This window comes from Microtus pennsylvanicus, chromosome 10 (assembly GCF_037038515.1).
Source record: "Microtus pennsylvanicus isolate mMicPen1 chromosome 10, mMicPen1.hap1, whole genome shotgun sequence".
NCBI lineage: Eukaryota > Metazoa > Chordata > Mammalia > Rodentia > Cricetidae > Microtus > Microtus pennsylvanicus.
In genome coordinates this window covers 60,838,753-60,863,617 of record NC_134588.1, presented here as the reverse complement: position 1 = coordinate 60,863,617, position 24,865 = coordinate 60,838,753, and the positions used below count along the sequence as shown (strand labels likewise).

At 46.5% G+C, this 24,865-nt stretch overlaps 1 protein-coding gene across 5 annotated transcripts in view; it reads left to right on the top strand.

Annotated features, from left to right (window-relative positions):
• The window catches only part of Pbx1 (PBX homeobox 1), a 314,150-nt gene that overhangs the window by 106,241 nt on the left and 183,044 nt on the right, over positions 1-24,865 (top strand). The window contains exon 1 of one of the 5 annotated variants that reach the window (XM_075988522.1): positions 2,931-3,054. The exons of the other annotated variants lie outside the window; for them this stretch is intronic. Coding sequence (XP_075844637.1) covers positions 2,946-3,054 — 109 coding nt within the window. The 5' untranslated portion in view covers positions 2,931-2,945. Of the gene's footprint in view, positions 1-2,930; positions 3,055-24,865 lie in introns of those variants that run through there. 5 annotated transcript variants of the gene reach the window in all.

The window sequence follows — 24,865 nt, the reverse complement described above, 5'->3', positions numbered from 1 at the left end:
ATGTGTGGGGCACAGGGGCCTCAGGACAACACATCTGACTGTGGTGTAGTTTACACGTTCTTGGTCTTTGTTCCCTACCCTGTCCTAGCCTCAGGAGGTCGAAGCCAGTAGGCCCTCTTTCTGTTCACAAGTGGCTGCCCACTCTGGGTCATCACTCATGGGTTGAGCTCGTTTGTAGGCTCCTTCCTAACTTACAGGATTTGTCTGGAGATAGATGCTCACTTCTCAGTGCATGCTCCAGGTGAGTTCCACCTTATTTATTGGTCAAGAAGTCCAGTGTGATCATCTTCCCATTGCCAGTTCCCAACAGTCAAGCCCCTGCTACCTGGCCCTTAGCCTGCCTTTGCAAGACTGCAAAACTGAGCTAGAGAGCCTCAGCAGGGAGACTCATGCTTCCTGGGAAATCCTTTGTTGTTCACCTGAGAAACTAACTGGAAAGGAAACTGGTGTACTTAATTCAGTGTTTCCCACCAAAGCTGATGATATCTTGATTTTGGGAGGTGGCTTCGCCCTGGCTCAGAAGACCTTCAGTTTTAAGGCAAACCCCAGGCAAGTGTGCACAAATCCTCTCTCCTCTAGCAGGCCAGGCCTCTTCCTACCCCCAGCCTACCCCCACTATGACTCACTCACCAAAGTGAGAAACACACTGGTTTCAGAGCCAAGACCCAGCTGGGCTGCCCCTCCCCACCCAGGGATCTTCAGATAGGTGTCAATAGCAGGGAGCCCCCCAAGCCCTGCCAGAATCATTTGGCTTCAGCCCCAAGATAATATTTGAAGCCCTTGTGCTCCAAAGTGTCAGAGTATTAGGTGCTCCTTCCCTTTCACCCCACCTTCCCTGGGCACAGCCAACGCTTTGACATCTTTTTATCAGATGAGCTTGGCACCGCCAGGAAGGGCTCCTCGCGCCAATGTGGCAGCAGCCACAGCCCCTCAGCTTGTTAGACTGAAAGAATGTGCCGTTTTAATTAATGATATGTAAATATCCTTGAATGGGCCGCATTTGCATATTAAGAGAGATTTGCGGAATCTGCGGAGTAATATATTTTAATTAAGGATTAATTAAAAATAATGGGAATTTCATTTCGCCTGGCAGAATCCGTTTAGATTTTAGCACACGTCTGCTTGGGAGTCTGGTAGGAAGGCCCTGTGTTACGATTCCCGCAGATGAGAGAGGCACTCCTGTGTTTATCATCCTGGAGCCCCCCACTCTGGGGAGCAAGGGGAATGTAAAAGGGTGGAATTTTCCTCTAGCCTCCCCCGTCCCCCACCCCCTCATCTTCCCTCCTCTTTGTGATTTTAGGGCTGTTTTGGTATTCTTTATGGTAAAGTAAGTAAATGGCTCTGAGACACGGAACACTAGTTGTGTTGGCAATTATGTTAATGGGATGCTATTAGGCTATGATTCTATATGAGCAATTGGGGAGAAGAAATGCCTTACTGAGAGAGAATGATACAACAGACGTCTGTCTTATTGATATAGCTCCAGTGGTGCTTTCTGCATAATTACACTCGGCCACTTTCTTTAGGTGGGGAGAGGCCCCTGCATTAGGAGTCAGGGCCAAGAGATTGGGGATAAGGGATCCCCCCCAGTAAATACCAGGGGTGGGGCAGACTCTCCCAGCAGATCTGTATACTGCAGGTGAGAAAATTTTATTTCGTAGAAAGACCAGTCTCTTCTTTTTTCCCTCCGTTTACTTCCTGGAAGTAGTCTCACAGTTCAAGTACCAGGCGTTCTGTCCAGAAGTTAAATATTCCGGAAGATTTGCATGGTCTGTTTTTCTGTCCCCACTTCCTTTCTTGGGTTTATGTAACAAACCCACGTAGTCTTAGGAAGTTCACCATCTTACGCATTTGTTCCAAACACATGTTCACAGCCTTCTAGGACCTCCTGTCACACTGCTTGGTCTGTGCGTGTGCCCACTGGGGGCTTGGTATGGGCACTCACCATCTCCTGCCATTAGTGAGTGGATCCTTTCCTGTTTCTCCTCTTCAGTTATGCTGGCATGTGTTTCCCATATTAAGGGCCTGTGTATGTTTCCAGTTCTTAGCTCTTTCTCATGGATTTCCCCAGATACCCACGATCCAAGCCTTGTCTCCTCTCCCCAGTCCAAAGGTGCTAGCCACGCAGAGATTTGCCAGTCCACTTGTAACATTTCCTCCCCAGGTTTGACTGCCAGGGGATGAGTACCCCTGGAAGGGAGACTCTGCCCTCAAGTGACCAAGTGCTTCCTCAAACTGGATAAGTGCTTTTGGTTATCTTCTATGGTCGCTTGCTCTCTGGGGAACGTGGGAAAATAGCTACACTCCTCTGTTTGAGAGGCTGGCCTGAGGCTGGCACCTTCAGAGCAAGGTTCTAGATTATCCAGTAATTGCCAAGGAGAAGAGAGGCTGGGGGCCGGCATTTAGCGATTATGCTCCCGCACACAACTCCTCTCCAGGACGAACCTTTGGTGTAAAACGTCTCCACTTTTACTGGAAACCCTAACTCAGTTTTCCCCTTCCTCTCATCAAGAAATAAGTATGTCAGCTCCCCTCTTCTGCAGCTCCAGCTGGTATGACTGCTGATCACAAATTCAGGGCAAGCAGACCTCGAGGCATGGCTAGGTGGCCTTTTCTCCTGGGTACCGAGACTTCTTTCTTGGCCAGCTTTCTGCAGGGCCGGGCGTGGGTGTGAGTGGGTCCGGTTTGAAAAGACGACAGAGAGTAGAAAGGAGAGCCCTTGAAGCTGAGTGCACCGAGCCTGCCGGCAGGAAGGGAAAAAAAGGGGGCTTATAAGGCTTTTATAACCCAAGAACAGTCCTGGTCTAGCTGGGAGGGAAAGGTGAGAAAGTCGGGAGTTATGGAGTGCTCAAAGTAGCCAGGGAGAGAGGAGAAGTGGCCGGAGAGAGTGCCGTGTAAGCCAAGGTCTGGAAGCCTCTAAGATTAAAGGGACAGTGGAGAGAACCATGGGGGAGGATCTGAGGCCTGCCCCCTTCTGCATGTCTCCCCGCCCATGTGCACTTTGCAAAGGCAGCCTTGCCTTAGCCAATGCAAATGGAGAAAATGCAGTTTCTGGTAAGTGTTCCCTAATAAATAACATCATTCCCTATCAGCCAGTGACATCCCGCATTCCTCTTCCCTATGCACCAGCCCAAGACATTTAATGATGTGGTGCTCCTTCTGGATGTGAGGCCCATGCTAATGCTCTGGTGCTCACAAAATGGTGGGGACAGAGGGGACAGATTCCAGCTCGGCGGCTCAGTGACTTCACACTGCCGGAAATCCGGAAGTAACGTAGACATGTAAATGTGTGTATGTCGTGTATGTCAAGTATGAAGGTAGCTCTCTTTTTCTTTCCTTTTTTTTTTTTTTAAAGAGAAGTCACTCATCGTCGTCCCCCCCCTTCATTATGTGGAAATTTGTTCAGGGTTAGTTTTTGGTCGCTGGAGGATTTCATTAACGAAATGAAGTAAAAATAATCAATTTCAGATGTTCCCAGTGTTTGTGGTAATGGTTTCTCTAACAATTCCGATTAGCTGTGTGAGATGGAATTTTTCTTCCAAATTACTGCATGTTGACATTAAATATTGGCCAACTTTTTGTGTGCCTGAGTGTGTCCACATGTGCCCAAATTCCTCTGCATGTGTCTGCTGGGCAGGAGGCACACACCCGTGCTCCTCATACCTCTTCACTCTCCCTCTGCTGGCTCCTTCTCTCCATCAGCACGGTTCTGAAGGGCTCTTGGCTGTCCTTTGCTCTGTCTAAAAGTCTAAGTCGTTTCTGGGAACATGTGTGGAGGACTGATTTTTTTTTTTAATTGGTGGGGGAGGGTAGGCGAGGCTGGGTGACTGCTTTCAAATCAATAGGAGACCGCTTCACTTGAAATCAGGTCCTGCGAGAGAGTGGTGGCTTCCTTACTGCTGTCTCTGCCAGCCCACGGGAAAGCGTCTGCCCTCCCTTGAACCCCACTGCTCAGGCTTTCCCCTTCGGCTTTAAAAGAAGAAATAAATTAAATCGAAAAGTCTATAGTGGGCTTTCCATTATTAACTTGTTTCTTTTTATTTATTTTTCCATGCAGTTTGGTTTCCCCCCCCTCGCCTCCCTTCTCCCCTCCCCTTTGACATGCCCTGCTCAGCCCAGCCATGCATCCGCATGCACAGTCACGGGCATTGATTTCCTGAGGCACGAGTGTGACTACACAGATAGCCATGGATGTAAACCCACCAGAGAGTGTCGCTGTGTGTGTGTGTGTGTGTGTGTGTGTGTTTTGTTTGTACTGTTCCCCTTTGATAAGCTGTCATCCGTGGGCACTGCTCGGGGATTTGATCCCAGTAATCGCCCGGGCCCTTGGAAGACATTAAACACTCTCCCAGACCCTTTCCTCTGCCTGTGTCTCTGAACCTTTCACTCTCCTTTAATGAGAATTTCTCCTAATTATTTCAGTGGCTGCAGCAGAGGGACTGCAGTGTACTTAGATCCCGATACTGGGACGTGACTGTTATGCTGATAGAGGCAAGAGATCAATAATTTAGGCCCTAGCTTTAATGGCAAAGCCGAGAGCTTTTGCGTCTGCATTCAGGTTGAGTCGTAGACGGTCTAAGGTATTAATAATTTCCGCAGGATTTTCTCTCCTTTCGTCTCAGAAAGCCGTGGCCATTCTGCATGCTTTTCTTGCTAAAATGTATTCATGGGAAGGTGTTGGCCTCCTCGACTCAGGGCACATCCTCTTACGGCAGGGGCGTGTCTGTGTGTCTCCGGTGTGCACATATGGTTGCTCGCACGTGTGTGTATGCAGATGTCAGCACACGGAGATTTCTAGAACCACTCTTTACTGAGCAGCAGCCTTAGCCACTTTGTCTTTGACCTTGGGGCTGCTCATAATTCTTCCTTTCAGAATTTATCTGGTAAATTTGCAGCCACTTCAAAGGCAAGGGTAAAATGTCACCCCCTTTCTTCCTGTCATTTTCCCCACACCCCCCTTTTTTTGTCTCCTTGTACTTTGTCCTTCTGTCTGTCGTAATGCCACTGTTGTACCAGACCCAAAATGTCAACCCTGGATCCATGACCTCACTTAGGAGTGGGTGTTCACATGCACAGCCCAACCCTGTCTTACATGGAGCCCTTCTCGAAGGAATTCCAGTAAACCCTGCGAGCTCCAGCAGCGCATGCGTCCGACTCAGATAGATTGTGGTGTATGACACATTTTATATTAAGCTTGAAAGGAAAAAAAAGGGGAAAAAAAGAACCCAACATAGAAACATTGCACGGTGACAGGATTTCCTCAGAGGGTTAGCCTTGGAATGTTTCAGCAGTGTGAGGCTACAGAGAATAATCGGGGCTCTCCCCCAGAGGTTAGGGGTGGAGCCAGGGGCACCAGAGTCCCCAGTCTTCCATATGCAGCTTGCCCTCCAAGTCCAAATTTTGGGAGTCACCTTTTCTCCCCATTTTTTTTTTGTCCGACCACCCTCTGCTTTTTTTTTTTTTGAGCGTTATTGATATTTTAAAGTTCCTTTAGGACACGTAACTTCCATAGCTCTGCTTGTATTTTGACATCGTAAATTCAGTAAAGATATTTTTCTTCAGTGTAAACCTCCAAACTGGGAGGAACTCATAGAGTAGCGAATGATCTCAGATCTCAGCATGTGCCACACCCAACCACTAGGGGGCAGAGCAGCAGGATTGTGGTTTGCATGGACCAGTGAGTGAGAATACTACTGCAAACCCCAGTAGTATTCATTGCTAGCGGTAGGGAAGCACAGAGGTGTGCTGCAAACAGCCTCCGGTGCTTTAAATAACCATCTATTATTCTCAGTTCTGAGCTAATGTGGGATTTCTTTTAAGCGTCCTTCTCCAGGGAAGAGGGATAGAGTAAGACGAACGCAAGACAACAGTTTGTGTAGTTCCAAATATGACTCGCTTTTCCCATCCAAGTTACATTTTGTCAGGGGTAAGGGTATGTTTGCCTGCGTCTCAACAGTCATCCTCATGTCTCTACCCCAAGTATTCACTCCAACTTCACCTGGGATGACAATTTCTGTATCCCGAGGAAAATTGTTCCTGCACCTTTGTTCTCTGTCATGGCATCAAGTTTGGGTGCATTGGGGGTATGGCTTACAAGAACAAGATGAAGGGAGGTTGACTAACATCCAGCTAAAGCGCTATGGTATCTTTATGTCTGCCTGTAGTTCTAGTCCAATCTCTGGTTCAGGTGTTCCTATAGTTGATTTTCTTCTTTGTTCTCTGCTTCAAGGCCACCATTTCATTGTTAGTTAGGAATGTTAGACACGTCTGTTGGTAATTGTCACTAAAGCCTATTTTCCAGTGAGCGACAACCTAGGGACCCATGTTGAGCTCCAAGAGTCCTGGAGACCTTCAGAAAATTGTATGGCAGAGAAATCAATTACAAACCACTAAGTACCATTAAAAACTTGTTGCTGATTAATAAAATGGCAGCCATTTTTAAAGATCCTACCACAATTGACCAACCGTCTGGTATACCAGATCTTCGGGCAGGCAAAACCATAGCTAACGAAAGAAAAATGGAGAATGACTTCCCACTCTGAATCCACTTGGTCCCGGAAGACAAGAGGCCTGGCCTCATGTAGACACAGCGATCTCAGGTAGTTGTTCAGGGAAATAAACCACAGCCCTTCCCACAAGAAAGGATCCTTAGCTTAGTAGAATGATGCCGAGACTTCATTGTACCAAGGAAGACACCCCTTCTTTCAGCATTGGGGTTTATCGTTTTCCAAATGCTTCCACGTTTACCTAGTCAACCCTCAGAGCAACCCTCAACCCTGCAAGATTAGCAAGAGTAATGCGTTTCATCTCACTGAAGGTAGGGAAACTGAGGCTTAATGATCGAATGCAATGCCATTACATTAACCTAATGTACCTACATTACATTAACCTAATTAACCTGTGTAACCTAATGTCACCTGGAGCCTTTACATCCTCATCCTTGAATTACAAATGATGTCATCAGACCTATTCCCTGGGAGTTTTGTTTAAAACAGTGTAAAGCCGTTTTCCCTACAGACACTGAATAGAAATAAGGCCCTCTGGGCCTAGAATACCAACTCTTCAAAGGGACGGTATCAATGTGTTTAAGAGGAAAGCTTCTGGAGTGGGATAGCCTGGGTCCAAAGCCTGCGCCTGAACTCTGGTTAAGTACTGTTGGTGTTATTGTTGCTGTTGGCTTTGTCGCTTTATTCTTCCAGGAACCCAACTTTTTCACTCGCAAGCTGTCCGGAGTTTCTTAAAGTGTAAGCCCTGATTTTTAACACAGGGCTAGGGGTCTGCCTTTAAATGGTCAGGCTGTTGAACATGGCCCTTTCTGCCCAGAAGCACATACCGTTTGGATGTTTTTGTGTCTGTGCAGCAGAGTACAATTGGGACAGGCGCCTTTGTGGGCACCTCTGATCACCGGCACCCCGTTTCGATGCCTCAGTTAAGATCCTTGCCCTACTTTCCACTCCTTTCCCAATTGGAAGGAACACTAAGGTCTCAGCATGACTTATATCCACGTCTGGGTGGTTCTAACAGGTCAGGATATCTTTCATGCATAAATTGCTTTAGAATTTACAGAGTGTTTTTTTCTATGCTGCCAACGATGTGTTGAAGGTGCCGGCTACTCAAAAAAGAAAAAAGATAAATAAAAGTACTGATACCTGCCTTAGGGGAGCTTCTGATGTTCCATTTTGTTGCTGCTGTTGTTCTCTCTCTCTCTCTCTCTCTCTCTCTCTCTCTCTCTCTCTCTCTCTCTCTCTCTGTATGTATATGTGTGTATGCACGCACATGTATGAGCACACACATGCCATGCACACGCATACAAGAGGCTCGAGGAGGACTTCAGTTCTCTTCTTCTCTCAGTCTCTGTCTTATTACCTTGAGACAGGGTCTTTAACTGAACCAGCAGCTTGTGTTTATGGACAGGTTGTCTGGCCAATGAGCTCCTGGGTTCCAAGCCCCTACCATTTATTTATTTACTTATTCATTTATTCATTCATTTTGGTTTTTCGAGACAGGGTTTCTCTGTGTAACATCCCTAGCTATCTTAGAACTAGCTCTTGTAGATCAGGCTGGCCTCAAACTCACAGAGATTCGCCTGTCTCTGCTTCCCGAGTGCTGGGATTAAAAGTGTGCGCCACCATTGCTCGGCATGTCTCTATCTTTTAATGTCAGGGTAATAGGCACTTGTGGTCATGCCTGGCTTTTATGTAGGACATTGCGACCCAGGTCCTTGTGCTGTGTAGCAACAGAGCTAACTCCTCAGTCCCCAGCCCCTAGTTTTGACATACTAACACACATAAGCCACAGATGATAACGTTCAGTGTTGTGGCTAATGACATGGCGTGGCTTAAAAGTATAATGCTATTTCAGAAACTGAAGCAGTGTCTTGGAGAACAGGGTAACTCGGGTTAGTTCTGTAGGGTAGGTGGGGTAGGGCGAGGATGGAGAAGGATCCAACACATAGAGATAATAAAGGGGGGAGGGCAATCAGTGCTCAGAAAAGACAAAAGTATAACTTATTGGGCAAAGGAAAGGAATGGGCATGAGGAGATGGGCCTGCCTATTATGTGGGGTCGGATTTTACTAGTTATGGAATAGGATAGCACAAGTTAAGTTCAGATTATGGAGAGGAGACAAAAGAAGCCTAAAGTAGGAGATTCATTCATTCTCTGAAAGCCCATGCATTCAGTAGTTCTTGTTCCATGTCTCAGAAAATGTGTCTGATGGTGAGCACACTTATGAATGTCTGAAGCAGAACTTCCTAATGCAGTATGGCATCTTGCATGCCAGGTGGGATTCTAAAATTAAGACGGAGAACCTTGCGGACTTCGGAAAGATAAAGTATAAGTGAAAGGAAGTAGCCAATAAAACCGTTCACCACGCAGAGAATCATCTGCTTTTAGAGGACAAGGCGAATCCTTGCTTGCTGCATGTAAACGTCACCAACAAGGCAAAACATTACCGTCCTCAGATGAACTCGGCTCCCGAGATCGGCATTCTTCCTACAGATGGCCAGTCGTGGCCAGCCTCACTGTAACCACACGGGGTGTTCTGTTAGTTGTAGCCAGCGTCAGAGGCGTTGTCTGTGTCTCTATAATTTATGGCACTTCCAGATGACCAAGCACAATTCGTTTGCCAAGGAAACAAGAAAGTTGTGTGTGATTGCAGTCCTTACAGGAGAGTTGCATTTCTGATGGACAGAGCTGCTGGCTTTCTCCACGTGACCACTTGGGATCTCGGGCTGCTAGCTAGGGCTTCCTGCAACACATCCTTGGAGCTGCTCACTCCATTGCCATAAGCCCTTAGGGGGAAGCCAACCCCACCCCATGGCACTCTGAACTGTGTTTTGTCATGTATTTGTTTTCACTGGCCGATTTGTCCTAATAATTATCCAAGCTAAGTAAGTATGGCAGATTTTTTTTTCTTCTTTACAAAAGGTAATGCTGTCTGAAAATCAGCAAATCCCAACACAAGGCTAAGATAGACTTTAAGTGTCTCCTGTCCACAAGCCCCACGCAGCCTCAGCTCTGCAGGGTCATTTTATGAACGTCTCTTTTTTTCTCCTGAGGTAATGACAGGCATCGCAAATTCCAGAGACCTGCCCAGAAGTAGAGGAAGCAGAGCTCTAAAGATATTATCATTTTCGTTTTTCTGTCACTACAAAGAAGCCAGTGTGAGGAAAATGTCTTCACATAGGCAGGGCGGGGGAAATCAAATTCTACATGTATCTTCTGATATCAAGACTAATGTTTTGAGAAATGGCTTGCCAATAAGCAAAGACACCATTCATAGATTTCCCTCCCATCCCTCCCCCTCCTCCTGAAGTTTACACAGGTCTTCACACTCTTAATTAGCCACATCAAATAATTTGTTTCCTAGGCTGGGCTAGCAGGGCGATGTCTTTTTATTTGGGTGATGAATGATGAACCATGATTCAGCAGGGGATGATTCAGGCGAGGAGACGGAGGCCTACAGAGTCCTCGCCAAACTCAGTGCTTGCTGTTTGTTTGCGCGTTGGAAGGGCTGAGATAGCTAATGAGACTGTTAACAGACAGTCTGATGCTCTGGACACTGGAGGAAGGACACAGCAGCAGGGCTTGGGGACCTCGGGAGACTCAGGAAATGATGATAGAGTGCAAAGACTCCTCTCCAAACAGGCCGCTGGACACCGTGTGTGCAGTCTTCTGGACATTTACTGCAGGGGGACCACTCGCGTTGGCCTTTTTATTTATGAAGTCACAATCAGAGCCAAGGAGATTATGAAGAATAGAGCAAATGCAAAGTCCTTGCACCTGGAAGATACTGTTTTCTAAGGAAAAGTAAAAATGGATTGTGTGCATTTAGCAGACTAAACCAGTAAAAGATGGTTTGTTGTGGCCATGTTTGACTGTTACTTTCTAACGTTGCCTTGGAATGTATCTTCCCTCCTGAGCTTGCAAGCTCTGACTTACCCTCATTTTCAAGATGTCTGCTATGAGGCTGAGAGGATGTCATACCTGGATTCAGGGCTCCAGGACCCTGCAGGTGCTGCTGCTTTTAACCCACTGGTCTGATCACAGCTGTGCCAACATCTGTTAGAAATATTGGTGGCTGTGTGGCATCAGGTAATGGTTCTTCTTTCTAAATGTAGGTGAGATATGTTTGCTAAGCCTCCCTGTGTGAAAGTCTGGTCTCCCCAAATGTGGTTGGCTGAGGGGACCTGTAGGTACAGATCAGGTTGACCTTTTCGAAGAATTTAGAACTTAGTTGCTTAAAAAATCATGAGCTTTAAGAACATAAGGCAAATATTTGTCAGACATGTGTTCACTTTTTAAAAGTGTGTTTATTTTGATTTTGTGTGTATGACGTGTGTGGGTATGCACACTCGTACTACGGTGCATGTATGTGGAAGTGAGGTGGCAATTTGTGGGTTTCCTCCCATGTTTTTGTGGGTTTCAGAAGGAGAATGTGAGCCGTTAGGCTTCCTCAGTAAGGCTTACCTGCTGAGCTATTTCTCTGGCCCCTCATATCCATTTTTTCAAAGGCATAACCTTCCTTCAGGATTTGGGGTATATCTAATATGACTTACTTGTGAATTCAAGTTTATAGGTTCTTTACTTGTTTTGTTTTGAAATTTTCTTTTCATTTATTTTTATTTCTCTCTCTCTCTCTCTCTCTCTCTCTATATATATATATATACTGTATATATAATCTATGTATATATTGCTTGTCTGTATGCATATCACATGCATACAGAGCCTGGAGAGCAGAAGATGACATCAGATCCCCTGGAGCTAGAGTGGTTATGAGCTGCTGATTTTGGATGCTGGGAATCCAACCTGAGTCTTCTGGAAGAGCAGCAAGTGCTGTTAGCCACTGAGCCACCTCTCCAGCCCCCAGGTTATAGATTCTTAAGGGATTTGCTCATAGAACACCACCTGGGGATCCTGTCACTTCAGTGTCAGGGTCACGTGGCCTGATGTTCTTTGGTAAGGTTCAGAACTAGAGAAGTGGATGATGTAGCTCAGTGATGGAGTGACCACCAGTCTTGCTCAAGGCCTTGGGTTAATATCTGGCATCACCTTTAACTCTCTCTCTCTCTCTCTCTCACACACACACACACACACACACACACACACACACACACACACACAGAGAGAGAGAGTGAGAGAGATGGGGGGAATCATAACATTTTTTCTATTTTTAAAGAAGTCTTCAGGAGTGTTATTGAACAGAACTAACCATTAAGGTATTATATACATCAAACAAGCTGTTCTATTCGTGCTAAACTGAGTCTGCGTAGTGAAATGTTCCCCATCCATCTGAGGCCTCCCGTTGGACCCGGCAGAGAATGGGTCCATTGCAAAAACCGCGGAGGAATTTCCAGACCATTATTTTCAGCGTTTTGCCTTCGCTTCTTTAAGCAATACACTCCCGATTCCATGTGCTTCTCTGTATTGTTCATGCTTCCTTCTCGACGTATGACTCTGCAGACATTTACAGAGGGCCTGCTGTGTGTGGGCTTGGCATTTTAAAGTTACACAAGGAAAAACTTGAAATCTGCATTGCAGCCCAAGGACGACCAGGGAATGGGAGGTTGGTAGCACTGTCTTTCTTTGGATTCACGAAGTAGAACGTGAAATACACATGTGCACGTGCATGCACCATAGTCACATGTGTACTGTCTAAGTAATATAAGTAGATGTGAATGCCAGGAAGTGGGACTAGTGAGAAAGACATTGATCAATTAATTAATTAAAAATTATTTAAATTTATTTCTGTTTATGTCTATGAGTGATTTGTCTACATGCATTTATGTGTACTGTGCACCATAAAAGGTCAGAAAAGGATGCTGGGTTCCCTGGAACTAGTGTTACAAAAGTTGTCAGACACCCCGTGATTGCTGGGAACTGAACCAGGGTTCTCTGCAAGAACAATTGCAATCTTCTTCCCGGCCCTAATTAACATATTAAGTAAGTCTTTCAACTTTTGGTGGGTGAAGGGAGTAATTCTAAGGTCAGTGATATACCTACCTCTTGAGACAGAGTTGCTCTAAGGCACCTCACAGCTTATTGCCAGGCCTAGATGCCTGCCCGTGGTCATATGCACACTGACATTTGCTCTGGATTGATGGAGGAAGGTCATTGGCTAATAAAGGAACTGCCTTGGCCCATTTTATTGGTTAGAACGTAGGTGGGTGGAGTAAACAGAACAGAATGCTGGGAGGAAGAGGAAGTGAGCTCAGACTCCACAGCTCTCCTCTCGGGAGCAGACGCCTCAGAGAGACGCCATGCTCCCCGCTCCCGGGAAGATGCATGCGATGAAGCTCCGACCCAGGATGGATGTAGGCTAGAATCTTCCCGGTAAGACCGGTGCTACACAGATGATAAGAAATGGGTTAGTCCAGGTGCGAGAGTTAGCCTAGAAGAGGCTAGATAGAAATGGGCCAAGCAGTGTTTAAAAGAATACAGTTTGTGTGTTGTTATTTCGGGGCATAAGATAGCCAGGCGGCCGGGGTGCTGGGGACGCAGCTCTGCCGCTCCTAATACAACAGAATGGCACCCAACGCTCTTATTACAACACTGGATCAGTCATAATGGAAGCTAAGTGAAGGCTGTGCACTTGGTCAGAAACAAACTGTGATGTTTCCGCCATGTGCTTTGCTGCTGTCTTTTTCTTTGGAGATCACTTAAAAAAAATTTTATTGCCAGGCATGGTTCTGTATGCCTTTAATCCCAGCACTTGGGAGGCAGATTCAGATGCAGATGGATGTCTGAATCTGAGGCCAGCCTAGTCTACAGAACTAGTTCAAGGACAGTCAAGGTCACATAGAGAAAACCTATCTCAAATTCTTTTTCTCTTTTATTTATTTAATGTGTGTGTGTGCATTTGCCTGTGTGAGTTTAATATGTGTATCACATGCATGTAGGCGCCATGTGGGGGCCTGAAGAGGGAGCTGAATTTCCTAGAATTGAAGTTACAGGAAGCTGTGAGTCACTGAGTGGTGCTAGGGACCAGACCTGGGTCCTGTGAGAGAAGAGCAAGCGCTCTTAACCTCTCAGCCATCTCTCCCATCCCTGATGGAGAATCCCTTTAAGATGTATGGTCGTCTCCAGATTGTTCTTTGTTGTGCTGAGTAGCTACTAGCTGGACCTACATTTAAAAACATTAAAAAAAAATAATGCTTGCAAGTCCTTGAAGCTCAAGCAGGCTCTGCATTTTGCCCAGGTATCTGTACGTAGATCTTACCTCTTTCTGGCAAATCATGTTTTCCTTGTTTCTTGCCACTTTGTGAAAGCCCTTCAGACATAAAAGAGCTGGCTTCGTTCTTTTGATCATCCTAAACTCCGTGAGTTCTGAAACTTGAGGAAGAAAAAAAGGAACCCACACATTGCTGTTTTCCCTAACTTTTGAGAAACAATTTCAAAATGACTTGAAAAGTTTGGAAGTTGTAATAGGTGAAGATTGAAAATAAGATCCGGGGCTGGAAAGATGACTCCGTGGCTGTTCTTCCAGAGGACCTGGGTTCAATTCCAGCTCCCACATATCAGCTCACTCCTGTCTATAACGCCAGTATTAGGAGACCCAACACACTCTCACATAGATATACATGCAGACCAAACACCAATGTACATTTAAAAAGAAAATAGAGACAAGCGGTGGTGGTGCACTCCTTTAATCCCAGCAGTTGGGAGGCAGAGGCAGGGGAATCACTGTGAATTTCAGTCCCAGCCTGGTCTACAGAGTGAGTTCCAGGACAGCCAGAATTGTTAAATAGAAAAACCCTGTCTTGAAAAACACAACAAAATAAAACAACAAAAACAAAAAGAAAGAAAATAGGGACTCCGTCACTGAAGACCTGGGTCCTGCTGTGATCCCCCACCCCTTGATTGACAAGGCATGTTAGACACTATTCCAAGTGTCTTCAGCTAGTAGGACAGAGTGACCTGGCTTTCTCTGGGCATCAAGATATATGAGGATGTACTGCTGAGGATAATACACACCAGCAAGAATCATCACCCTTTCAGAAATCACTTAGAGGAGGAGGATGTTTCCCCATGAACATCTTGAATCATTAGGTCATCCTGTGCTGGCAAAAAGAGGTCTGAGCATGGTAAGAACACTCCCTGTTCCCCTGCACATGTATTTACAGACTATATCCCTCTTGTCTGCCCCTGTATAGGAAGTGTCTAAACTTGACATAGCATTTTAATTGAGAGACTCTTAGTGTTGAACTTGACATCCTTACCACAATTGTAAGAACTGTAAGTGGCTAGAACTGGGTTATTCATTGGGAAGAAACACATCCTGAAAGGCTCATGGCTTCCTCAGGAATACACAGCATCTTCAGCAATGGGATCAAAACCCATTCCTGGACCTTGTTCTGAGAACCCCCATTTCTGTTTCTAGGGTTCTGCAGCCCATTACTGTCCTAAGGCCTCCTGCTGTCACAGCTGTTCCATCCCTAGGAGATGGGGACACGGCTTCTTCTCTGCCCGGCTGCACGGTTTCTGATGTTAGGAGTTATTCTCTTCCCAGGAATCTCATGCTTTTAGTCCACAAAGTAAAGGCTTCTATAAGTGTTGCAGTTGGAGGCCTTTACCTCACCTTATCTCCCTGGGATAGAAGCAGTGCAAGGTCAGCTTCCTCTGGTGAACACCTAAAGTGGGCGGAGTCTCTTATCTCTGATCCCACACTACCCTCTCTCTTCCTTTCCGCCTCTTAGAGCCAGGAGATTATTTGAGAGCCTTTCTATTTTGCATCAAAAGGAAAGGGATTCTGAGAGTAAGGGGGGAATTAATATTCATCAAAAGTGACAACATTAAGATGTCATAATCCGTGGACCACAAGTCTGTGAAGATTGCATCATTCCCATTTCTCGTGTGGGGGAGCAGGGGCCTAAGTAACGTTGCTAGTCACATAGTCAGAGTCGAATTGTGGCTGCCAACTCTGAATGGTGTGATTCCAGATTTCACGTGTCTTTAGTGTACATGGACTATACCCTCTCTTGCTCCAAGGAGAGGTGGGCACTGCAAGAAATCTCAGACACTGGCTTTCTTGCAGCCTGGAGAAACGTCAAGTCCCTATTACCTGTAGTGAACACATGAAGAGCAGCCCTACTCTGGAAAGAGAACCTAGAAGAATTCCTCAGATCGGAGTTCCTATCCAGCCTCAGACAGTGACCACTCATAACTTCAGTGGTACTCGTTTTAATATTCTAGCTATTCACATATCAAATTAAGAGTGAGATTCAGGCACTGGACTGAGCTCCCAAGGTCCCAATGAGGAGCGGAAGGAGGGAGAACATGAGCAAGGAAGTCGGGACCATGAGGGGTGCACCCACTCACTGTGACAAGGGGGCTGATCTATTGGGAGCTCACCAAGGCCAGGTGGACTGTGACTGAAAAAGCATGGGATAAAACCGGACTCTCTGAACATGGCGAACAATGATGAGAAGCCAAGGGCATTGGCATGGGGTTTTGACCCTACTTCATGTTCTGGTTTTGTGGGAACCTAACCAGTTTGGTTGTTCACCTTCCTAGACATGGACGGAGGGAGGCAGACCTTGGACTTTCCACAGGGCAGGGAACCCTGACTGCTCTATGGACTGGAGAGGGAGGGGGAGAGGAGTTTGGGGGAGGGGGAGAAGGATGGGAGGAGGGGGAGGGAAATGGGAGGCTGGAAGGAAGCGGATACTTTTTTTTCCTTTTCTCAATAAAAAAAAATGAATAAAAAAAAGAGTGAGATTCAGGGCAGGAAACTTGTCAGGGTGAGGTAAGAGGATGTGTAAAGCCCCAACCAAGCTTATGTTCTGTCCAGTGTTATTCGTTATTATTAGTGTAATTCTCACTCACTTAATATACTTGCTTTAGATAGGCATGTTAGGTTGCCTGGTTATCTGTTAGGTTATCTGTAAGTGTGGGCTGTCCAGTACTTAAGTATTTTGATCTGTGAATGAGCCATTTGCTAGTTTCCCAATGGTCTGTTTTCTGTTGCTATTTTGAAATACTACAGATAGTGTGATTTATCTATGAAAGAGGTGTAGTGCCTTTTGGCTCTGGACGTTGAGTGAGGCCAAGGTGGAGCCGATGTACCTGGTGACAGCTTTCGTGTTGTATCATAGCATGGTGGCACCTGGCAGGCAAGCAGCTGCATGCAGAAGAGGGGGGGCATGCAAGAAAGCAAGAGCCAGCACTTGCCAGAGCCAGGCATGATCCCATTCACCAGGGCTCCATCCCATGACCCAGGCACCTCCAACTGTACTCGGTCCCCACCCCACAAATGGTTGGAATTGAGATTTCAACACATAAACATCTGAGAGATTGACTCAGCCTCGAGGCCCGTTTTCCCACTCCATCAGACGTATCTGTCGTACCAGCCTTCTCTGCTATTATCAGACCTGCCTTTGTATCTGGTGTGGGCTTCGGAGAGACTTCCTGGCTCCACAGACTGAACCAGGCATCTGGGAGACAGATGCAGCAGATCAACAAACCAGGCCACTAGAACTTCTCTGGGCTGCCCAGAATGTTCGGGGTGGGAGTGGGGGGATGCAGTTTAAGATTTGATATCAAAAGGTGGAAAGAATGGGAAATGAAGGGTAGGGCTGCAGAGCGAGAGCTATCCACGGTGACATCAGGTATATTGGAGGTCATTCCTTCAGGGATCTGCTGTTTGATTTCTCTGGTCACACAGCACAGGCCAGCAGGATCCTCAGGCTTGGGTGTGTTTGCTCCAGAGATGTATAATGTGTTAACCTTCAGAACTCCTGGATGCAGAAATGGCTTTCAGACTATTTAAAAAGAACAAGAACCAGCCAGTTAGGGTGGATGCTGCCAACAAGATGACTCTGTACACACTCTATTAACACTTAGCCTGCTGGATGTGTGGGAAGTACAGGAGCCAGGCAAAGCAGAGGGTTGTGGGTAGCACTTGCAAGCAGGGATGTAATAACGGGCGTAGTTATCTGTCAGATGGCACTATTGGATGCTCATCTGTCCGATGGTACAGAACGGTCTCAGAAGCACAACGGACAGGGCCCCCAGAGTTCCTTTGAGTGCATCCCAAAACATGTGCAAGGTGTAAGGATGCTTTATAGATTACAGTGGCAGCAGGCAAGGCAGCCATCTTGGAACCATAACCAGAATTGACTCCTGGGCCTTAGCTCCAAGTTCTTTTTGAGAAACTTATATAGAGAAAATGTGGATTTAGCACACACTTCAAATAAGAAGTCATTTTGATAAGAGCTCAATGGATCTTTCTTTTTCTTGATTTCATTTTTTCAGCTCTTACTAACTCTCTATTTGTATTCTGCTTTCGGGACCTGCTTTTGTCTTAGGCCCCGTGGCTCTTCTCCCTTGGAATTCCCATGATTCTTTCTAGAAACTCTTCTTTTCCTGGGGACACCTGCCTCTTGTGGTCTTAGCCCCATAGTCTAAGAACTGTGCAACTCCGGCCAGGTTTTTAGTTTTGTTTCCTGGGTCCAAGTCAGGACTGCATTCTTGTTTGTTTGTTTGTTTTGAGATAAGATATCTCTAAATAGCCCTGGCTATCCTGCAACTACGTGGGCCAGACTAGCTTCAAATTCATAGAGATCTGCCTGCCTCTGCCTGAGTGCTGAGATTAAAGGCATGCATTGTCACACCCAGCGAGGGCTACATCCCTGAAACTACCTTTAGGCAGTTTGTCATTAATTAGAAATTACTGTTTGCATAATTTTTCACGTATTTTAAAATGTTCCCCCGTCCGATGAAGGATTCACCAGCTGCTTCTGTAAGTGGGGAGACTCTCGGGTGTCACGTGTGGAGGTCAATAATGATTTCACACTGTGGGTCACTGCACACTTTTAGCTAGCAGGGCAGGCACCATGAAAAGTGAAATGTGGCTGGGAGGTGGGGGCACATGCCTTTAATCCCAGCATTCGGGAGACAGAGATAGGAGAACCTCTGTGAGTTCAATGCCAGCCTGGACTCCAGAGTGAGTTCCAGGACAGCCAGGGTAACACAGAGAAACCCTATCTTGAAAAACCAAAAAATAAAAGAAAAAAAAAAAGAAAGCAAAAGAAATGAATGCTGATGACCAAAGTTCGCATCATTCTCCAGACTTGTGGATCTCATCTGGCGTTGGGGGCGCCAGTGTGATCCTTTGCAGGACAGAGCTGTCTACATGTCTAATGAATGATGGGGTACCTGGAGCCACTCTCACGGCCTTGCAGTTGTATCAGTGGACATGGTGATCCTGGTACTGAGGTAGCTGAGACACGAGGATCCTACGTGTAGGTCCAGCCTGAGATGCACGGTGAGACCCTACCTGTACAATAAACAACATCTCTCTCTGTGACATGTGTCCCTAAAGGCATAGCCATCCTCCTGCCTAGCCATTCTTCCTCCCTGCCTTCCAAGACTGTGCATGCTCTTCCATCTCAAATGACTGGAATCCACAAAGGTAGTTAAGAAAAACTATAGCATTTAGTTTCCCAAACTCTTGCTTTGAAGAACACAGGTCTTCAAAGAGATGACTGTAATGCTGAAGTGGCCCTTCTATGTCTATAGTCATCTGACTGAGGAACAGGAAGGGGACAGTCCCATCTTGGAGCCAGTGGCCCCAGGGTGAAGCCCAGTCTCCCCCTGGCTCGGAGGGCAGCCCGGAGAGCCAGCGACCTTTCTTTGGGCCTCCAGATATCGAGCCAGGGAATGAATAATTGGGACTCGCCAAAGTGTTTAAACACCAGAATTGAAATTAATGTCCCCTCATTGCTGGGTACGCTGACAATACATTACAGCAAACACCTTCCCAAAGTGAAATGAATGTTTGTTTATCCTCATGAAATATACATCAAAACTTGTTGGTAGAAGAGGCGCTAATGAGGGAAGTGGCTGAGTTTCCTGTTAATTCCAGGCAAATAGCTAACTGAGATGCAGGCTTGCCACAGTTTGCTCTGCGGTCCCCATTCTCCCCATTATTTTTTTTTATTTTATTCCCCCCCCCTTTTTTGAGAGTAACCTGTCCGCAGCTGTGTATCTAGGGCATTAATATGGGTTTAATGAAAACTCCGGTTGATCTGTCCAAAGATATTGATGAGCAGGGCCCGGCCGTATTAATCATCTCCTTGAGGGAGGAAATGAAGGGAATGGGTGAGCAGGTTTCTGTCAGATGCCAATCCTGACGAAGAGATGTTGGAGGGGGGGATGTTTTCTAACCCTCCGTGGCTCCATCTATTTCCTGTGCCAAGGGCTGGGCCAAGTGGGAGTGGGAAGGGCATGGGACAGTACAGGAAATTCTGGGACACACTTAACGCGAAGTCATTAAGTGTCTGCCAATAAATCCATTACTGTTAATTATATTGAGATGGCCAACGATCCGCTGACAATATTCCGTCATTGATTTTCATTCGCGAGGGATCGATGTGCTGGCTGGAATCTCTTTGGCGTTTTTTATGTTTTCCTTTCTTCTTTCCTCTCCTCCTGCTCCTCTCTCCCCACGGCTGCTCCCCTCCCCGTCAGTGTCTGCAGTAATGCAGGTCCCCTCTCAGGAGATACAGTTCTCTCCCTAAGTGCCAAATGTTTCTTGATAGGAACAAGCTACATTTCTTTATGGCTTATGGCAAACTGCCTTGATTACTTCTACTGCTGTACCCATTATGTGAATTAAATATGTATTCAGTTGCATGCTGCTTGCGATGTTATTGCAGGGTGACATATGGTACCGACTCAATTAGAATGAGGCAGCATTAGATAACCCTGTGATTACATGCCTCCTGACCGGCTCCTCCTCGGCCTCCCCTCTGTGTGTTCGCTCTCGGTGTCTGTGGGGCCGCAGGTTTTCATTATGGGTTATCATCTCTGCTACCTCAGATGTGGGCTGGGGCCTGGAGGGGGAGGGGCCTGTGGGGAAAAAAAAGCACATTTGGTAGACAGATCCTATACGGGGGCATAGAGAAAGGGGCTAAAAATCTTTTAAATACTGATCTTCCCTCCTTTCTTTCTCAAGATGGCTGTCTGTCCTGCTATGGAACAATCCCCCAAAGCCTCTCTGTAGTTGTGGGGTAGTTGCTGTGTGTGTGTGTGAGCCAGTCCTTATCTTGAAGATGATTAGGTTTTTTTTTTCTTTTTAAGAGTACTCCTTTCATGCGCTGATACCCTTTGCCCCATTTTGCAGATGAAACTAAAGACTGTACTGGACCACACACAATTCACGGTCACAAAGTCGTTTGGTGTCTAAATGAAGAAGAGCGATCTGGAGGCAGAGTGAGAATGGGCTATGGAGTGACCAAGAACAGCTAAAGCTTAAAGACAGGGCCTTCCCGTGGACCTGGGCAGCCGGGTGTGGCACCAGCTGTAGAAAAATGGGAACATGTGACATCTCCCTCTAAGTAGTCCGTCGTCCCCCCCCCCCCTTGTTAGCTTTTTCTGTCTTACGTTGTTCTAACCCCGTTTTCTTTACTCGTTACTTCTATTTGCCTAAAAGAGCCTTTAGACTCATTCTCTTTGGCCCCACCCAGCCACAGTTAGGAACTGATTCAGCCAGAACCAGTAGGAGCTCCTGTCACCCTGGGTAGAGAGCAGAGTCTTCGGGTCTCATAGAAAGCCTGCTGATCCCTTATGGCTGGGCAGGGTATTGCACACAATAGCTCAGGTTGTCAGGCAGGAGCACCTGCAATATGTATTTTGTGTGCACTAGGCGTTATGCTGGGGAAACGTTAACACTGGTGCTGCCACTGGTCCCAGACAGTTCAAGCCTCAGACTCGGCTAGAGGCAAGGGTCACCTAAGTAGGCTAAGTGTGCCTGAGGACAGTATGGACCCAGAAGGACCACCGATGTGTCTTAGTGTTCCTCTAGGTGGCCACTCAGGCTGTGTTTTGAGTCCAGCCACACTTAGCAAACACAGATCCAGGAGAGGAATAAAGGAGAAAATGGAAGAGTGATAACGAGGCAGGTTTGCTTGAAGGAAATGGGGCCCGCGTACAGATAACACCACGCTGCGCCCCAGCCCCCTCTCCCATTACGACAATGATAGCACACTTTATATTTAAAGCCACCCTTTCAAGAACCACTGAAAAGATAAACAAGAAATGAACCAAAGTGCTTATCTGTCGAGGCCAGGTGCAAGAGGCGGAACGGGGTAAATGAGGACAAGGGCGGGAACAAGACTGACCTGATGGCCGGCGGGGAGCACAAGGATTTATTATAAATATATTTTATATCAGAAACGTATTGCCTATTCAGAAACAATATTAAAATGAAAAGGTCTTCAGGAGCATCATCTTGCCTAATCTTCACAGCCACCCCAAGGGGGAGCTTTTTTATTAGACTCTAATTTTACATAAGGAAACGAAGACACGGAGTTCCTGTACCTCACCTAAGGTGATGAAGTCAGCAAACTAGTGTCAAGACGAAATTCAGATTGAGTTCTTTCTACTACAGCATAGCCCAGTGGTGCGAATCCAAGCCAAGCTGGTTTCTGATTGGGAGCCTTAAATGGGGCACTCTTTACATACACAAGAGGGGGGAGGGGGAGAGGAAGGGAAGAAGGGAGAAATTCTTAATGTCCCTTTGGTCTGTGTAGGAAACACTTGGAGGCCTGACCCTCCCCCGCTGCCTTTGCAGCACCCAGTACTTAAGCTGTGTGCTCTGGGCCTGCCGATCCCGCTGGCTGTTTCTGGACGGAGGATGCTAAAACAGATGGCCTCTACCTGGTCCTCCGTGTGGGCCTGAGATACTCTGGGGACCTGCTGGGCAGCAGGGAGCTGTTATCATTGTTGTCATGCCACAAAGGGCCTGAGGAGAAATCTGGCATTGAAAAAATGCCAAAAGTTGTTGGTCTTGTAAATGCAGGGTGACATGGCATATATCCTTGAGGGCAAAGAGTGACATTTTAATGACCTGTTCCGGGTAGCTGTCACCCTTTGCTTTGCGCATGCAGGTGCTTTCTACCGAAGCTGCATCCGAGGTCTCTCGTCTTACCTACGCCCCTGCTCACACCACTCCTATTTCTCTTTGCCCCCCCTCCCGGCAGAACTGGGCAGAACCTATGTTGTTAGCGAGTCTAAAGCATCACCTAGCTATCATCTGGCATACCTATTTGTCTAGTTGCACCTGTGTGCACTTTATAGCTTGAGCCTTTTACGGGGCACTCACCCAGCCAATGGGGAGCACATCTTCCTGTAGACTCCAGAAGGCAGTCTGCTTCTTCAGTCACTGTGGTCTTGCCCTCCAAAATGGGGGTAGTCATGGGGAGTCTGTGCTAGTGTTTGTTTCTGGGAAGAGTTCAGGTCTCCCAGTCCAACCTCTATGGATTGTTCCTGCTTTTAATTCCTATGCAGCTTTCTCCTGCCTCTTCTGCCGTTCCGTCCCAGGTCGCATCTCCACAGAGCTTCTGGGACTCCTTCAGAATTTCCTGGCCTACCATGTGAATTCCAGGAACTCTGGTGTACTGGAGTGCTTTTCCCGAGTTCAGATTTCCATCTTTTCTGCTGATGAAGTTCCCCAGTTGACATTTTAGCTCTTTCTCTATAGTTTTGCTGCAGATGGTGCCGAAGACTCCATCCCTCTTGATTTCCATCTTCTCCTCGTCTTGTTCCAGTCTCGGAATGGATCTTCTCAGTTATTGTCAGTGCCATTTGCCCCTTAACCGTCTCTAAAGGGAGCACCACCCCGCGTTCCCACGCCTTCTTTTATCATCTCAGCTTCCAGGGCTCTAAAATATATCCGCTATAATCACCAAGATCAGGGGCCTACACTGTCAGCTCTAAAAGCCCAGCAAGTGCCCCAATGTTCAGATTTAAGCAAGTAGCCAATAAATACTTATTGAAGAAATGGTAAGTTAAAACTTGCGCTTTCATTCTCAATTGACTTCTGTGAATTTCTGATTTGTAGCACAACAGGCTGGCATATCTCTCTCTCTCTCTCTCTCTCTCTCTCTCTCTCTCTCTCTCTCTCTCTCTCTCTCTCTCTCTCTCTTCTCTCTCTCTCTCTCTCTCTCTCTCTCTCTCTCTCTCTCTCTCTCTCGAAGTTCAACTAACTTCAAGCTTGGCATGCACAGGGCAGACCTCATCAGACTTCTGCCGTGGTCACACCCTCCCCTGTGTTCATTCCTACGATCTTCGTCCCAATGTACAGGTGTCATGTTTGCACCAGACTCTGAATTATTCCATACAGCCCCTCCCCCGCCATCAATAATTAGCCAATTTGTATTGATCCTGCCAGCAAGCATGTATTGAGTTCTTCATGCCTGACTGTGTGCCAAGTAAGAGATCACAAAGGTAAACATATCGTATTCCTCATCTGTCCTCTCTCCGTCTGCCACGGCCCTAGGTCAGGCTCTCCCTGTCTTTCACCCAGACAGCTCTGTTGACCTCCTCACTGGGATCTCTGCCCTTGATGCCTTCAAACAGTCCATCTCTCCAGAAGCCCGTCAAGATAGTCAAACCAGGCAAAGCCCACTTGACTTAACCCTGACTCAGAATCCGTGGCCAACAGCTCCACTGTCAAATGCTCTGGCACCACACTCAGTTATGAAACGTCTCCCAAGTGATTTTCATAGTCACAATGGTCCAACACCTGAGATTTGTCAGTCATTTAAAATGTTCAGCTAATTCAAATTATCACCGTAGACTTGTTACCTTCATTCCGTTGAATTGCCGTGGAGTTTCCTGCATGGAAGCGATGGAGTTTGTGTTCAGCTGGGTGGGATCTGTACGCTTCTGTGGGAATTCTTCTAGGGGTGTGTCCCAAGTCTGGCTCTCAAGATTGCATGTGCCTGTACAGTGGATGGACACAGGTGGAAAGTCTATGGGCTCATCATAATCTAGGTTGGCCGTGTCATCTAGTTTGATGACCTAGTTTCCACCATTTTCTTCTGTCTCCACAGACAGCCCAAACAGATGGAGTATCCTGAGTGCCTTAAACATGCTGGGTTTAAAAAAGAATGCTTTTGGAGATTGTCTATTCTGCCAGTAATTCCCCATAGCTACTGTCTCCATAGAGAACCACTACTCATCATGAAGGCCTGCTGAAGGAAGCATCCTGTCTGAATGCACCTCTCCATTCATTCCTTCTCCTTAGCATCTGCTTTTCCTTATACATCCTTTCATTGTAAGGCTACATAGCATTTTTTGTATATTTATTTTCCTTTAGGTTGACTGCATTTTGGCATTAATTGCTTTTCAATTATTAATATTTTTAGGACAAGGTTTGAACACGTGACAGTTACCTTGTAATTTTGTCCACTGATGCCAACAGTCTTATGGTGGAGTCAGGCCTAGTACATCTGTGGTGACTACGTGGCCTTGACATGTTGCATGAAATATAGACATTTTGGTTTTTTGTTTGTTTTGCATAAATTGCATGCTGAAATTGAGTAAAGGATTTTTGGTCTGGTAAAAAAAAATATGTAGAA